Source organism: Toxorhynchites rutilus, chromosome 1, assembly GCF_029784135.1.
Source record: "Toxorhynchites rutilus septentrionalis strain SRP chromosome 1, ASM2978413v1, whole genome shotgun sequence".
Classification (NCBI taxonomy): domain Eukaryota; kingdom Metazoa; phylum Arthropoda; class Insecta; order Diptera; family Culicidae; genus Toxorhynchites; species Toxorhynchites rutilus.
The window spans coordinates 36586916-36601856 of record NC_073744.1 but is presented as its reverse complement, the minus strand read 5'-3'; the positions used below and the strand labels follow the sequence as shown (position 1 = coordinate 36601856).

The following is a 14941-nucleotide window of genomic DNA, read 5'->3' as shown; positions in this document are numbered from 1 at the left end:
CCTGATTTTGAGATCTGTTTGGGACGTCCTGATTTATTTTTCACAATCTAACCTTTGTCCTGATTTACATGAGAAATTCAATTTTGATGCCGAATCAGAATTATTTTCTTTATATTATGATTTTGAGTAAAACATTCTTTATTGGAGACCAAAGTTTTGTGAGCATATAGAGAGTAGCAGTTGGATCTTCCACTAGATCTTTCAACTATTTTCATTTAGAAATTTTGTTCCACTGGCCACGGTTATGTTTTTATATTTTGGCTCGATATTCCAAGGTTATTTTTTCAAATGTCTAAACGAAAGTGTAATTTTACTGACGAATTGCGTACCCCTTCTTCACAGAAGAACTTAAGAATTATGAGGCCAACGCTGCATATGTGATTCATAAGTGTCGGTGGCTCATAGCGGTATTTAGATTTAGCCATTTTGTTGAAACAGAAGTTTGATATCAACAATGAAACATTACAGGTGGATCTGATTAAATAAACATTGACATTTACTTCCAAATCCATGTTGAACTATGTGGTGCACAAATCCAACCGCTCAGGTTTGCAGAAGGAGCTCTTGGAGGTATAAAAACCGTGACTTGTACTTCGGTACTATTGCACTTGATGTTCGATGATTCTGAAACTACCAAAAATATTCGTAAAAAGACAAAAGCCATCATCTCCGGAGTAATTTCACCGCATAGATCGCCCAAGAAATATGTTAAATAAATAAATTTCACATGTTTTTATTTATTCATATCTCAAAGAATCACAATGGTTTGGTCATAATCGAAACTGTGACAGGTGTCCTAATTTTCAACTCCAAACAGATGATGAGGCTTACGTCAAGGCGGACTTCCGACAGCTTCCGGGGCTACTGTTCTTCACGGCCCAGTACATGTTTGATGTTCCGGAGGATGTAAGGAAGCAGAAAGCGCAAAAAGAAACCAGATCCAGCCAAAAGACTACATGCTCCATCGCGTGATACTTCTTGATGAAGACGGCAACTTCTGGTGAAGCTAGCAGCACGAACGAATAATCGAACCAATGTTTTCGTTTTGGCTGCTAGAAGTACTACTATGATTGGCGATACATAGGTGCATTTAAATGCACTTTTTCAATGCAGATATTAATTCGATACAGAAAAGATCATTTTCATTTCAAAAACGTTTTTTTTCCTTCCACTGATATGAATGCTAGAGTTGCTGCGCTGCCTTAAGCTGTCAAAATCAGCTTCATTGTCCTGAATCATTGCACATAGACAGTAACCCTAGTATGCTATAAAGGTCCGATATTCGTGGCGATATTCGTTTATTGAGGTGAATCAGTCTCTATCAGATTAGCACACCGGAATACCGCTTTAATTTGTTAAATTTGAATTAAATTTTTCGCTTTATGTTGTTGAATCACTTAAAACACGTAGTACTGAACCTTTCTTAGTGATTTTTATATACATTTGTCGATCTTTCTACTAGAACACATCATTGTAATATAAAGTTGTTATCAGACACAATTCTTATTTAGGATTTTTCATCACTTACAAAAAAATATCCTTCTATATTACAGAGAGTTGCCTGTAATTGTACATACCGAGGCACAACTCAGTGTCGCAGTGTCGCAGGCGATTGTGATCTGTAATTGGACATTCTCGATAACAGTGGTACGTTGTCGACGTCTGGTGGTAACTTTCAATTTGGAACATTTCGATGTTTATTCTCAAAGTTATATTGTATATAACCTTTACAATTATGACATCATAATCTATTTGTTGTGGATAATTTGAAATTTGAAAGATTTCACTGCATTTGAACAGCTTTATTTATAATCGCTTAAAATCTGATATATAATGCTATGCCTTAAAACTAATATAATTAGTATCATTCTTTCTATCTTGGTCGAATGCTAACTATAAATAAATGTAAAAATTGCATTTATATTACACCGCCAACTTTTCAGAAACTTGATGCATCTGCGCTAACACTGTTGCTGTCATCAATGCTTGTTCATTATTATTACAAGAACTAGAACTCGCTCAATTTAACCGAATACTGAAAAACAATTATTTCAAAGAATCGAATCCCCAACGATTTATCCATAATCGATGAAATGAAACGATTTCCTAATATGATTCATTACATGCATTATCAAATCGATAAGAACCTAAATCAACAGGTTGAATCGCTCCGCTAGTGGAACACATTTGGTAATCCACACCGCTCAACACCTAACGATTATCTGAATCCTACGAAATCTCCACCCGCGGCAGTGAATCCACCCATCTGGACTCCCTCCACATAATGTTCTGTAATGAACAGATTGTCGAGTATTATCGTAAAGTAGTCCAAAGGATATAGACTTCGCTCGTTGGAATAAGATAAAATATGGCAGCAAAATAAAAAAAAACATACGAAGAAAAACAAAACAACAGAACAAAAGGGGATAAAAGCGTTTGAAGGGTTCGTTTCGTTGTGCGTGCTAAATTGGTTTCGTACTGCGGCCAAAGGCGGGCGGGAAACCCTACACATCCCGTCCATCATTTCGCTTCGTGTGGGTGCTGAGCTGCAGTCTAATCTCTGCGATGAGAGCGGCTCACGTTACCATCCCCGTCGTTTCCCCCTTGTGAATGAGCGTGGCGAATTCTCGAAAACCGTATCGCCCGATGAATGTGATCCGCCGATGTATCCGTTTTTCTTGGCTGGTACCTATTTTGGTATTCTGGTTTTGCGCCTTATCGAGGCAGAAAACCCGTAGAGAGAGGCAAGGGTGGTTAATATTTGTGGTGTGATTTTCGAACGGAAACATTTAAAATATTTAGCTGTGTTTCACGCACTGGCATACCATAAACAGTGCGAAGCACTGTAAGCTTGCGGGATATGGCTTCGAGAATACATTTGAAATTCCTTGAAATTTCCTAAGTTGAAATTGTTGAATTGGTTTTCGTATCTTGAAGTAATATCATTTCAAAACGATTGCTTTTGTCTGACATTTTGCCGATGCTTCGAACTTTGTACTCCGAAATCGCATCGCTTGAAATGAAGGGGACTTCCCCCTCAATATTTGACTTTCATCGTTTCACTGTATCCGATCTCTCACGGTAATCTGTGCGAGAAAACAAGCGGAACGAAGCGGATATCTATCTCGGAGATTACACTTCATTAAATAATGATCGATCAGACTAGCGCTCGGTGGAACGCATCAACTACAGGGAGGAAATGCAAGAGGAGAACGGAATCCCTAAAAAATTGGACCCCAACGAGAGACCTTCAAAAGTAATGTTGATTGAGTAATCATCATAAACGCGCCCGTCATCGGAAAAGCAATGATTTTAACGACTTCTTCGTAGTTCACTTCACCTTTAAATAGGAGTGCAAGAAAAACACACCCAAGACAAATAAGCATGCTTATAATTCAGAGGCTGTATAAGAGTACTTACTTAACCTAGTGAACATAATTAAAGTTCATGTTTATGCTTAATGGGTGTGCAACAGCATTCGAAACCCTTTTTTATGTTTTTTATGATCAAGTTGAAGCCCAAATCACGAATCACACAAACGAAATTTAGAAAAAAACAAGAACACGATGAAACACGAAACAACAGGACTCAACAGCTTATAGAATAATACATTTAGCTATATCGATCCTTTTTTTTATTTTATCTATATGATTTTAACTGAAACATCTAGCATGCTCAGTGAGAAGTGTAATTTTGCAAAATGTGAAGTTCAAATGTGGATGTGAATTATTGATTGTGAGATAAACATTCGAATAAATCTCCCACATGATTTTAGCTTTAAGGTTTAATGGAAATCGCTCATCGCATAATGCGGTGCATCTACGGCCTGAAAACATTGCTGTCTACCGTCATAGAATAATAAAGGTCGATATTTAAACGCACATTCAATTTCATTCAGAATAGGGCAGAATACAACAAAAAATCCGAATATTATAAACCCGTATGCTGACAGAAATATGAGAAAAAGTTGAGGCTCGCGAGAGGCAGTACTTACAAAAATAAGAATAGAACTTTTCTTCTAGACAACTTCCATTCCAACAAATGGGGATTTGCTCACCTGAAAGAGCCAAAATATGATTTTCCGGAAAATGAAAAGTTTATTGGGACGAAAACAAAATGTAGAGTTTTTCAGACAATTTCACTTCTTTCAACAAGAGTCATTATTTCGCCTTTTTTTATTTCAGTAAATATTTCGTCTTGATTTTTTTTTTAACATTTGAGCAGAAGATTTTTAAAAATTAAATTTTACATTGTTTGGGTAAATTCACATGAGATTTGACCAGTCTTCAGAAAACATCACTGCACTACAAGCGAGTTCAATTTTCATCAGCGCGCACTCATAACAAACATGTGTTCTCTCTTGGTGTGAAGTGGACCAAACTCATGAACACGAGAGCGGGTTTTACACACGACGCAAAATTCGGATAGTAAACATCACTTCTCATTTGTGTGATGCACACCTCATTCGTTCTAAGCAAAGCGAAAAAACAACATCGCTGCATCCATACCAACCGTATACGCTTTTGTGAAGAAAAACGTCGCACCGTCCAACGTGAACTCTTTCAGACGATCCTTGTAAGGAATTCCGTCCTTATGAAACTAATCAATCATTGCATTGTAAATGTTTTTACGATCAGCAGCACCAAGCGATACTGCGTTCAAATGTGGGAAATTTCACAAATGGAGAAAATTTGTATCAATCTGTACTTTTCGACGAAAATCTGTACTCTGTACCGTACGAAATCTGTACCAAAAATATCGAAAAAATCTGTACCATTCCAGATAAATCTGTACGCGTGGCAACACTGCTTACAAGGATACTAATTCTAGACCAAAGAATGTATTCGTCCAACCAATTAAAAGTTCACAATATTCAATAGAATGTATTGTTTCAAAGACTCCGTTTTTGAGATGTTATGAAATTAGTCACTCCCGACTAAAACGATGACACTCCGAGTTGTGAGCTTTGCGGATCATCGTAAACTTTCGGTAATACAAAATTGAGATCCATATATATATTATGTTATCAATATTTTACACCACTTTTAAGTTGTTCTCGTCTTAAGAGTCGAGTCCTATATGTGTTATAGAATAGTCCATTTCGCTTCGCCAAAATGCTGCAGCGGCCATGTAAGTAACTGGGACTCTGACGTTACACTTCTTGGTAGATTTACCATGGATTATCAAGGGGGCATAAATTCCGCCCCATACCATGATCAACGTCTGCAGAGGTGTCTGGAACTTCTTTGGAGTCGTACGAGCTTGTCTTCATCCGTAAGGAATTCATGTTTTTGGAGTTCGGAAGACTTTGTTTTAAGATCTCTTTTTGTCGTTGATCTTATCAATATTGTGGTTTCCGAAAGTTTTTGTAAAGCTGTGCTGATTTTATTTTTCAACAACAAATGGCTGGGCAGGATTTTGTTCATTGCGGTTCGGGAGCGATCGAGCTTTTGTAAACTTATAGCAGATCCAATCGACATCGCACGAGTTCGTCGGTAATAGTTTGATATGACCGCAACTCATCTGAATTTAATAGTGGACTAAAGGGACCTCGTCGATAGCAGATCGGGATGATCTGAGTCGCGTTCACAGCTCTGACTTCGTGTTGCGCCGGTAGGAGGCGAAAATCATAATGAATTTTCAGAGTAGAATAAACACAATTTTTAGACGTGTAATTCTGAAAATATTTTTAATAAAAATCAGTGTTTTCGGACAAATATATTCAACGCACATATTTTTTTGTTTTGAATTTACGAATGACGAAAAGTAGACAAAGGCACGGATTTGGTTAAGGCTTTACCATATTCTGGTTGTGACTGTCATTAAGTAGGTAGAAAGGTATTGTTCACTGAAAAAATGTATCACGTCAATCCATCGTTCCTATATGAATATGGCTTCCATTCCAACTTGTCTAGGAGTACCTCTTATTTTTTTCAATATGCAAAATGATTCCCTTACATTTTTATCACATTGTTCACACCCGCATTTCAAATCAAAGTATTCCAATATTTATATAAATATATATATAAATATGAACAATTATATTGCAAGTGGTTTGTGTGGTGGTTGTTTCTTTTCAAATACACAAATACACAAATAAACGGCATACCTGAAAATTTTATATGCGTTGCTCTCAAACGAGCAATTTGTGTGATCAACTAGCCCCTCTATATATGAAAAAGAATATTCATGAAAATTCAACAAAAATAAATTTGAAAGCGATTTCCATTAAACCTTAAAGCTAATACGTACAATAATTTTTTTTTACGTTTGAGCCGATTTTTTTCATGGTTATTAACCAGTTTTAGAACACATTATATAATGCGCAAACCGTGAATGATTTTTGGCGAAATCGGAACCATGTCCGTGTTTTTTAACCTACTTAATAAAAAGTTTTAATTCAACTCGGTACACAGTATGTACGTTACTCACACATCTACAATAAATATATGCAAAAATATCTGAAATTCACCTACTACTACAGTAGTTTTATAATCTCAAGGCGGAAAAATCTGATCTAAAAGTGTTCAATGTATGCGAATCCAAATAAAGAACCGATGAAAGAAGCGATCATTTTTATTGTTGTTGTCAACGTTTTACTTCTCGTTGAAGCTATTGATTTTTTGCGATGAAAGAGGGTGTGTGGCACCACAAATTTATAATCATAAGAGCGATTCTCTTTCCAAAATTCCACTGAACATTTTGAGAAATTTTTCGATTCAAGCAGGTTAAAGCGGTTAAAGCGTGAATGATGAAATGAATGTTTTCGCTGTTCTTAATTTTTATAAAAATTAAATGTGATTCAATGACTTTATTTGTAGGCGTCATTGACATAGCCAATTTCATTCCGGTAAAATATGAGGTGTTGCCTCATTCAATGGAATATGTTCAAGTACGCATTCATATGATGAATGAACAAGTTATGAGACAATCCTTTTTTTTCTAATTATCGCCTGTGATAAAATAACTGTATGCTATCATGTAAAAAATATAACGTTATTGATTTCCAACAAGTCATATAAGAAGGAAAAAGTAGCTTCAGCTGCTCGGATTAAAGCTATAGATAGGTGAAAAAAACAAGAATACACAACCAGCATCCAATCGTTCCAATTCGTAGAATTTAATATACCGAGATGCATTAAGCCTTCCCCGGCAAGAAACAGTAACCTACAAATTGCAATTCTGCACATATCATCAAATGCCAAAATGCCCATGAATAAACCGCAACATAGGGAAACAGCAGCGTTGCAAGAGAGGCAGTATGCCGCAACTGAAAGGGGTGAAAACCAATTGTCTAAAAAGCATATTCTTCCGTGTGGGTTCTTTTTTCTTCCCCCGCTTTTCAATACCACTTGATGATGACGGCTCACGGCTAACGGGGTATACGGGAATGATATGTCCGTGAAAAGACGGAAAGCAGACAACGAAGGGGAATCGCAGTGGGGAAGAAAAGCCCATCAGAAAGTGCCGTAGATGCTTAAAAAGCAAATGACGAACATTAAATTTTGCTTACTTTTTAAATGATCCCCGACCCTCGGTTGCAGTCCCTGCACCTTTTCGAAGGATTAATTTTCCTCCCAGTGTTGGAGGGAGGGGGTTAAAGAAAGCTGATTTCCCGCTCTCTGCTTTTGATCTGCCTAAACAAGTCATTGTCATCGATTTTGAAATTCAAATTCTGGCTACTAATGTAATGAATGTCTGCGATTATATTGTTTCTTTGAGTGTACGAAATCTATTTAATCTTTATAGTTATAGGAGAAAAAACCGGAACATCTTTCATCGAAATGCCCTGTGAAATGAAAGGAACCGTTTTCAGTTTTTTTCTTCTTCTGTTGCGAGGGCGTAATGTAATAGATTACTCACTGGAAAACGAAAGAAAGTTAATCTTCAATGTTTGACTACGTTCCCACAGCAAAGTCTACCAAGCAGTTCGATCCCGAACGGTTGGTGGTTTGAGACAATGTTTAATTTTCTTTATTGCTAGCCGCCAGTGCCTCACATTCGTGTTCGTTATCTGCTTCATTACAGAGAGCCACCTGCACTGGGACCGCACGAGAACTCCGATATCATCCTGAAGCTGCCGATGGGCAAACGCATCCGGGACATCCGCTGGCTGTCGGTATGGTGCAGAAGGTTTACGGTAAGTTTCCTTTTTTTTTTGCTCTTCATTTCTCATATTACCTTTTCATATGCGAGGCTTATGTGACCGTTGATGTGATATGGTCTGTTGGCGGTTTGGAACTAGCTTAAATGTCAAAGTTGATACGCTTTTGTTGGAGGAAGGCACATACGGAAGTTATCATCTCGGTTTATAGTTTATTGCTTTATTGATCATCATGATTACAAGGGAGTAAAAGTGTGTTTGTTATGTATTGAAGCATATGGATGACTGTGTTTCATTTATAATACTTATTAATATTTTTCCCGGAGAATTAAAGAGGAGAACTACGGCCGAATGTCTATCGAGAGAGAAATTTCTGTTTTTAGCTCTACTGAAGTACAGGGTGACTCAAAAGTCATTCAATTCTTCAAACATAAGGTGACTATCAATACGGCGTCAATAGACAAAAGTTATACTACCAAACAAGCAGGTGACCACTTTGCAACCCCCCCCCCCCCCCAATACCAATTTGCTCCCACTACCCCTACCTTATCATTGTCATTCGAATGCATATGAAGCTGGAACGAGACATGACAAATGAAGACCAAGCATGAATAACAGGGATACCAAACCACGCAAGATGTACTATTCTCTAAGTAGTAACATTCGATTGCCGTAGTACTAAAATGTAACAAATTTCGCAACAAAGTGTGTTTTTTTATGCTATACTTGGAAACTAAACATAGTTCGAGAGTATGCACACTGAGTAGAAGTATATTCCAAACATTGTTGGCAACCCTGTAGAATTAGAAAAGCATGTTTGTTTACAAAAACTAACCATTCAGCAACTGAGCTGAGTTCTACAGTTTACTAGTTCAGAATCGTCCCCTCTTTTGGCAAATCTCGTCTCGTATACGAATTAAATTTAGAATGAGGATTTGTACAGTGCTGGCCCGAATAATTGAAACAAAAGTGGAAATTCACAGAATGAATTCGAATGAAAATCAGTCCTTGTGGTTTCTCTCAGGCTAATGTTAAAGCCCAACAGGCAGTGCCCAATGGTCCAGGAGATGCATTTAAGTGGAAATTAGCATTTAGAGCTCGACAGTTATTTTCTAGACAAAAACTGTATTCGACAAAGTTGTTACATATGATAGAGCGCTCATTTTTATGTTGCAAAAAATAGGGTGACCAAAATTTTCGATAAAATAAAAAATATAACTTTCTTATCTCTATAGATAGAGGTAAACATAGTTCGACAATGTTGTAGTCCCAGTTATTTGAGACATCTTTGTAGAACAAAGTTTCTCGGTATCTCTTGCAATAACCGATATAGCGCCGTTTTTTTAAGTTGCGTTAGGGTCACCATTTTTTGCTCTAACTTTTATTTTTAAAAATTCTACATACAAACTGTCCTCGAAAGACTTTTAGAGCTTACTTATACAAACATTTTGTAATGCAGAACTTGTCAATATCTCAACTTCACCCAAAGTTATTGCTATTTCTTTCCAAAAATACGCTCTCTTCAATTGCTTGCCATTCATTATGGGGCAAACATATTTTTTTTTTTTTATCTGCATTATAGTGATTTTCAACTCATTTGGCTGGTTCGTCACTTTTACTTCCATTTTAGGAAGAATGTCGGGAGTGAGAATTGAACTCGTGACCTTTAGCGTGAGAGGCATGGATGTTACCACTACGCCAGATCGCCTCCTCATGGGGCAAACATAAAAAATGTTTGTTGACCGAATTTGAAAGAACAAATTTCACTCTATATAATATGTGTTTCGAAGATATTTTATTTTTTTGTATTTGGTTAAATTAAAATTGAAATCATGAGTTTTTGGGTGAAAACCCATCAATAACTTTGAGTAGGATTAAGATTTCAATTTTAATTTTCTCAAACACATCATGTAGAATAAACTCTGTTCTTTCAAATGCCGTCAATAAACTGTGTTCATATTTGCCCCAGAAAGAATGACATACAATTGCAGAAAGCGTATTTTTTGGGAAGAAATATCAATAACTTTGAGTGAAGTTGAGATATTGACAAGTTCTACATCGCAAAATGTTTGTATAAGTAAGCTCAGAAAGTCTTTCGAAGACAGTTTGTATGTAGATTTTGAAATATAAAAGATAGAGCAAAAAACAGTTTTTTTAATGGTGACCCTAACGCAACTTAGAAAAAAGGCGCTATCGGTTATTTCAAGAGATAGAAAAGAACTTTGTTCTACAAAGATGTCTCAAATAACTGGAACTACAACATTGTCGAACTATGTTAACATCTGTCTATAAAGATAAGAAAGTTATATGTTTCATCGACATTTTTGGTCACCCTATTTTTGATGACATAAAAATGAGCGCTCTATTATATGTAACAACTTTGTCGAAGACAGTTTTTGTCTGGAGAATAACTGTCGAGCTCTAAGTGCTAATTTCCACTTAAATGCACCTCCTGGACCATTGTGCAGTGGCGTAGCGTGACCGGGTGACACCCGGGGCGGGTGATATGGGTGTCACCCCTCTATAATACTCAGTTTTCGTTTCCGAATGAAAAATCAAACTTATCAAAAGAAGAAATGTATTTATTATTATAATGGTTGATCCGGCGAACTTCGTCCCACCCACAATTGATATTTTCATTTAAATAATTTCGAACACTCAAGTTCTCACAGATATTTTTTTTTATGTTCGTGGTAAATAATTTTTTTTGGCATATGAACCTGATGCAGACTAAGACGCATCAAACCTGATACTGACTGTTCGAATCCGTAGCTCCGTTCTCAAGTTAAATCGCGAGGAACGGAAATCAAATAATTTTTATTTACACAGATATACAAGTTTGCTAAAAAAATACTTTCCGATTTTCCACTCTGTCCAACTTCTATAAGACCAGGTTATGATCTTGCTGCTTTGTGTCATTGTAAACAAACAACGCTTCGATTCATATTCTAGTGTATTGGTATTGGTAACTACTATACATTGCATGGTTTTCATATGTATGTGTGCAAGCGCAGAGCGTATGTTTTTTTATTTTTCAAGTGTCAAGTTTGTATAAGATCAGTTACATTTTCAGTTGTTTCAGTTGTTTTGATCAATAAATCTGGAAAAATCTTGGCTACTAAAGTAAAAACTATCACAAAGGATCCTTTTTTATGATGTTCCTTAATATCTTCTTTTTTATTTTGTTTGAAACCTATTCGTGCCATTTATGGTCGAGGTTCAGTTGCATACAAATCGTAAACCGTCAGCGCGACGTCAACCTGAAGTCGTGCTCCCAGTTAGGATTGGGCGATCTCGGATCGATTTTTCGAAAATCGATCTTTTCCATTCCGATTCTCGATTTTCTGGATCGATCTTTTTGACTTGGAAAAATCAAGAAAATCGATTCTATCGATTTTCGTTTTTTTTTTTTTGATCTTAGAAAAACTTTTTGTAGATCTGTTTTCAATCATCAATTTTAATCTCACCAATGACCATCTAAATTTTTTTTTAAATATAATGTCAACATTTGAATCACTTTTTCTACGATTAAATTCTATACAAATGCCGATACAGAACTAGCGGCAGCAACTGAGGGAAATTACTCTCACCAGTGGCTCAGAGGATCACCGAACTAGATGTTGACATCAAATCCAGGCGAAAGGTTATTCTAAAGAACTGGCGCCAAAATCAAGAATCGGCATTGTCCAAACGACAAACGTATGGTACGACTGGCTTTTATGGAATCGTTGTCAGCTGAGTTATGGACAGTTATCAGTTGTTGAATTTACAGTAATGTTTTTGTAATGCTAAATAAAACGACTCCATGACGTCACAAAAACACGACACTCCTATAGAATAAGCAGATAAATTGGAAAAAATCTTTTGATTTTGAAAAGGTCGATTCGACAAAGATCGATTTTTTGGGACCGATTTATTCAGTGGATCGATCCATACGCCGTTTGGAGAATCGATTCGACAAAATCGATCTTTTTATAAAGATCGCCCAACCCTACTCCCAGTGCCAACAGATCGTGTTTTGACCGCCTTGACAGTCCAGCTCACTGTTCACCTCGATGCATGATTGGATACTCCCAGCATGTTTGCGACATCTCGGAGGGAGAAGTTGTCTGGAGTTGAAATCAAAATACTTTTTGTCGGCGTTGCGACTTCCGTCTTTCGAGGTCATCCCGATCCAGGTTTCCTGACTGTCGACAAAACATTCCCCGAGAACTTTTATTTCGTTGGTGACAATTGTTTTGAAAACTTTCGAAGATTTCTCTAACTTGACGTAAGAGTGGTATAAGTTCCCGTTTTGTGCTAGCATAATTTTAATGTGTTGTTCCCCTTGCTTGAGCGCAATTATGATAATGTAAATGTAAACACCGAATCATTCTGCACATCCTCTCCTCGATTCAGCACGATTCAGATTCAGCGATTCAAATGCATTGATTTTATTTAAAACACTATTTCCATGCGTCAAATTTAAGTCGACCATATTTGAATCGTAACAACCCTTACGCAAATTGATACATTCGTCGAACGTTTCGTCCAATAAATTTATTGTGGCATGCGCTGTGCGGCATGTTGCATCGTATTGTGGAAACAGTTCCTAATTAAAGCACCTTTTTCAAAAGCCTTAAAATATTTGTATGTTTGGGAGAAAACATCTCTTTCTCTCAAACTGATCAAGCTTGGGATTGTACAAAAATAAAAGGCCAAACGATGTCAATGGGAATCGAACCAAGGCCGGTTAGAATGCAAGGTGGTTTTACACGAACATGCTATCCACATAGCCGCTGGTATTGTTGCATAAATGCGTGATAATATTACACCTCATTGTAAAATGAAGCTGAAAAGTGTTTTCTAAGAGTGAAAAGAAGAACATGAACGTGAATCTATATCCTTTCCGGTCTGGGCCGTGTATGTAACAAAGTAGGCGAAAAGCGTGCTTATTTTCAATGTGTCTTTTGTTCTGCTGACTTATATTGATATGGCATATATATTATACGAATGCTATACCAGTATGGGAGAGTAACACATTTTCAGTTATTTTTAAACCCTGCTTGGCATCGTTTACCCTTTTTTTTGGTACAGTTCCAAGCTGACAGTCTAAGAGAAAGAGATATCTGTTCCCATGCATACAAACATTTCAAAAATTTTTAAAATGGTGCTTTTATTTGTTTATTTCACCCTTCAGCACAGTTGGCAGCAGTTTTCTGCCAACGCTAGTCTAGGTGTAGATTGCCCAGTGACAGTTTTCCTCCATCGCCGATGTTCCGGCGATGGTTGGGAGTTCGGTATGTCACCTCCGATACACAGTCGAAAGTTTTGAGTACATCGTGAACTGTCTTCGATCTGGTTGATCCATTGAACATGCTATGCTCCTCCTTACCTGGTGCCAAAAAAGAAAAGAAGGTTTTAACCGGTTAGACATTTTCCGTATTCTCTGAATTGTTGGCGGTGTTATTGGCGGCCATCATCGATACCAAATTTTCGAACACAGCCTCAAGCTCGTCGTCGTCAACGATCACCCTTAATAGGATCTGCTGTTGTTCTTCTTGAAGTCTCTTAACCTCGTATATTTTGTTTTTTACGCATTAATCAATAATCCAATTTGTTTAGTTTTTTACTGTTACACTTATATGCTATCGGAGCCATCGACGAAGCCTAGAAGTTCAATCATCCTAGAGAAAATCGTGCAACTTTTGACGATGCCTTATCTCCGTCTCATACCCTCAAGAGTTAAACTGATTCTTGATAGCGATGGAAGCCGTCGTAATAGGATCTGGGTATTGTAATGTAGTTTACAACCATGCAACTATCCAAATTTCTCCGAAAATATCTATTTTGGCAGGTCATTAGCAACTGCGGCTGGAAAAGAGATATTTCCCTTGCCTCCGGGACCATCAATCAGGACATATACACCAAGAAATTCCTGGAGAAACGTCTGCTGCCTTTCCTCAACAAACACGGACAGACCCAGATCTACCCGGACATCATTTTCAGGAGAAACTCAAAATATTTTATTCGAAGTCATTTCCGTTTGATTCGCACACATTTCGCATTTTTTTCAGGCAAATTGTAGATTCCTTTCCAATGAAACTTCTTTTCTGTTTCGACATTCGGCGAAATGCTGCAAGTGCAAGTTCCATAGAAGCAAAAGGATGATAATCTGATATAGGTGTTCATTGCGTTCTTCACGGCTTTAGCGGTGTGCGGTGGTGCGCTGGTGCGTTGTGATACAGTAACATCGATCAAGTTTGAAATTTGTTGTCGGTAGCTATCTGTATTCCCCGTTTCACCCGGTTTTAGTGACTCATGGTACATCACACCTTCTTGGTCTCACCACACACAGAAACTTGTGGTTTTGCGATTCACCATTTACCTTTGGCTCGATTTGTGTGGCACCCATTTTCCAAACTTCTGAATCTTGTGGAATCTTGCGATTGCCAATTGCTGTGCGGAACACATTCAGTTTTTTGTGTGCGTGAGTTGGGTCTGCATCCAACAATTCCTACAGTCTAGTGTTAAAAATAAGCATGGAAATAGAAAAAAATAACGAAGTCGCGGCAGAATAAGATATCCTCAAGTTCAAATGTTAATATCACCAAACTCTAAATCGAATATAGTTTGCCAAATATAGAACCACACTGCAGCGCAAACAATTCATAATTCCATTATCTGCTCAAATCGCCAGAAAACCACAAATCTGTCAAACTTTTAGAAACACAAGTATCACGATATTCTGTAACGTGCCTCCAAATAAAAACACAAACGACATTCATCCTTTTGCTACCGGTGTTCCCAAAACAAACCACAGGTCCGCTGTACAAAAAAGTAAGCCTTCCGTTTCTG

General features: G+C 37.3%; 1 protein-coding gene across 2 annotated transcripts in view; it reads left to right on the top strand.

The window, feature by feature from the left end:
- Window positions 1-14941, top strand: part of LOC129776156 (protein Skeletor, isoforms B/C) — a 76345-nt gene that overhangs the window by 45663 nt on the left and 15741 nt on the right. For both annotated transcript variants that reach the window (XM_055781625.1, XM_055781615.1), the window contains exon 4: window positions 8029-8140. In XM_055781625.1, coding sequence (XP_055637600.1) covers window positions 8029-8140 — 112 coding nt within the window. The remainder of the gene's footprint in view (window positions 1-8028; window positions 8141-14941) is intronic.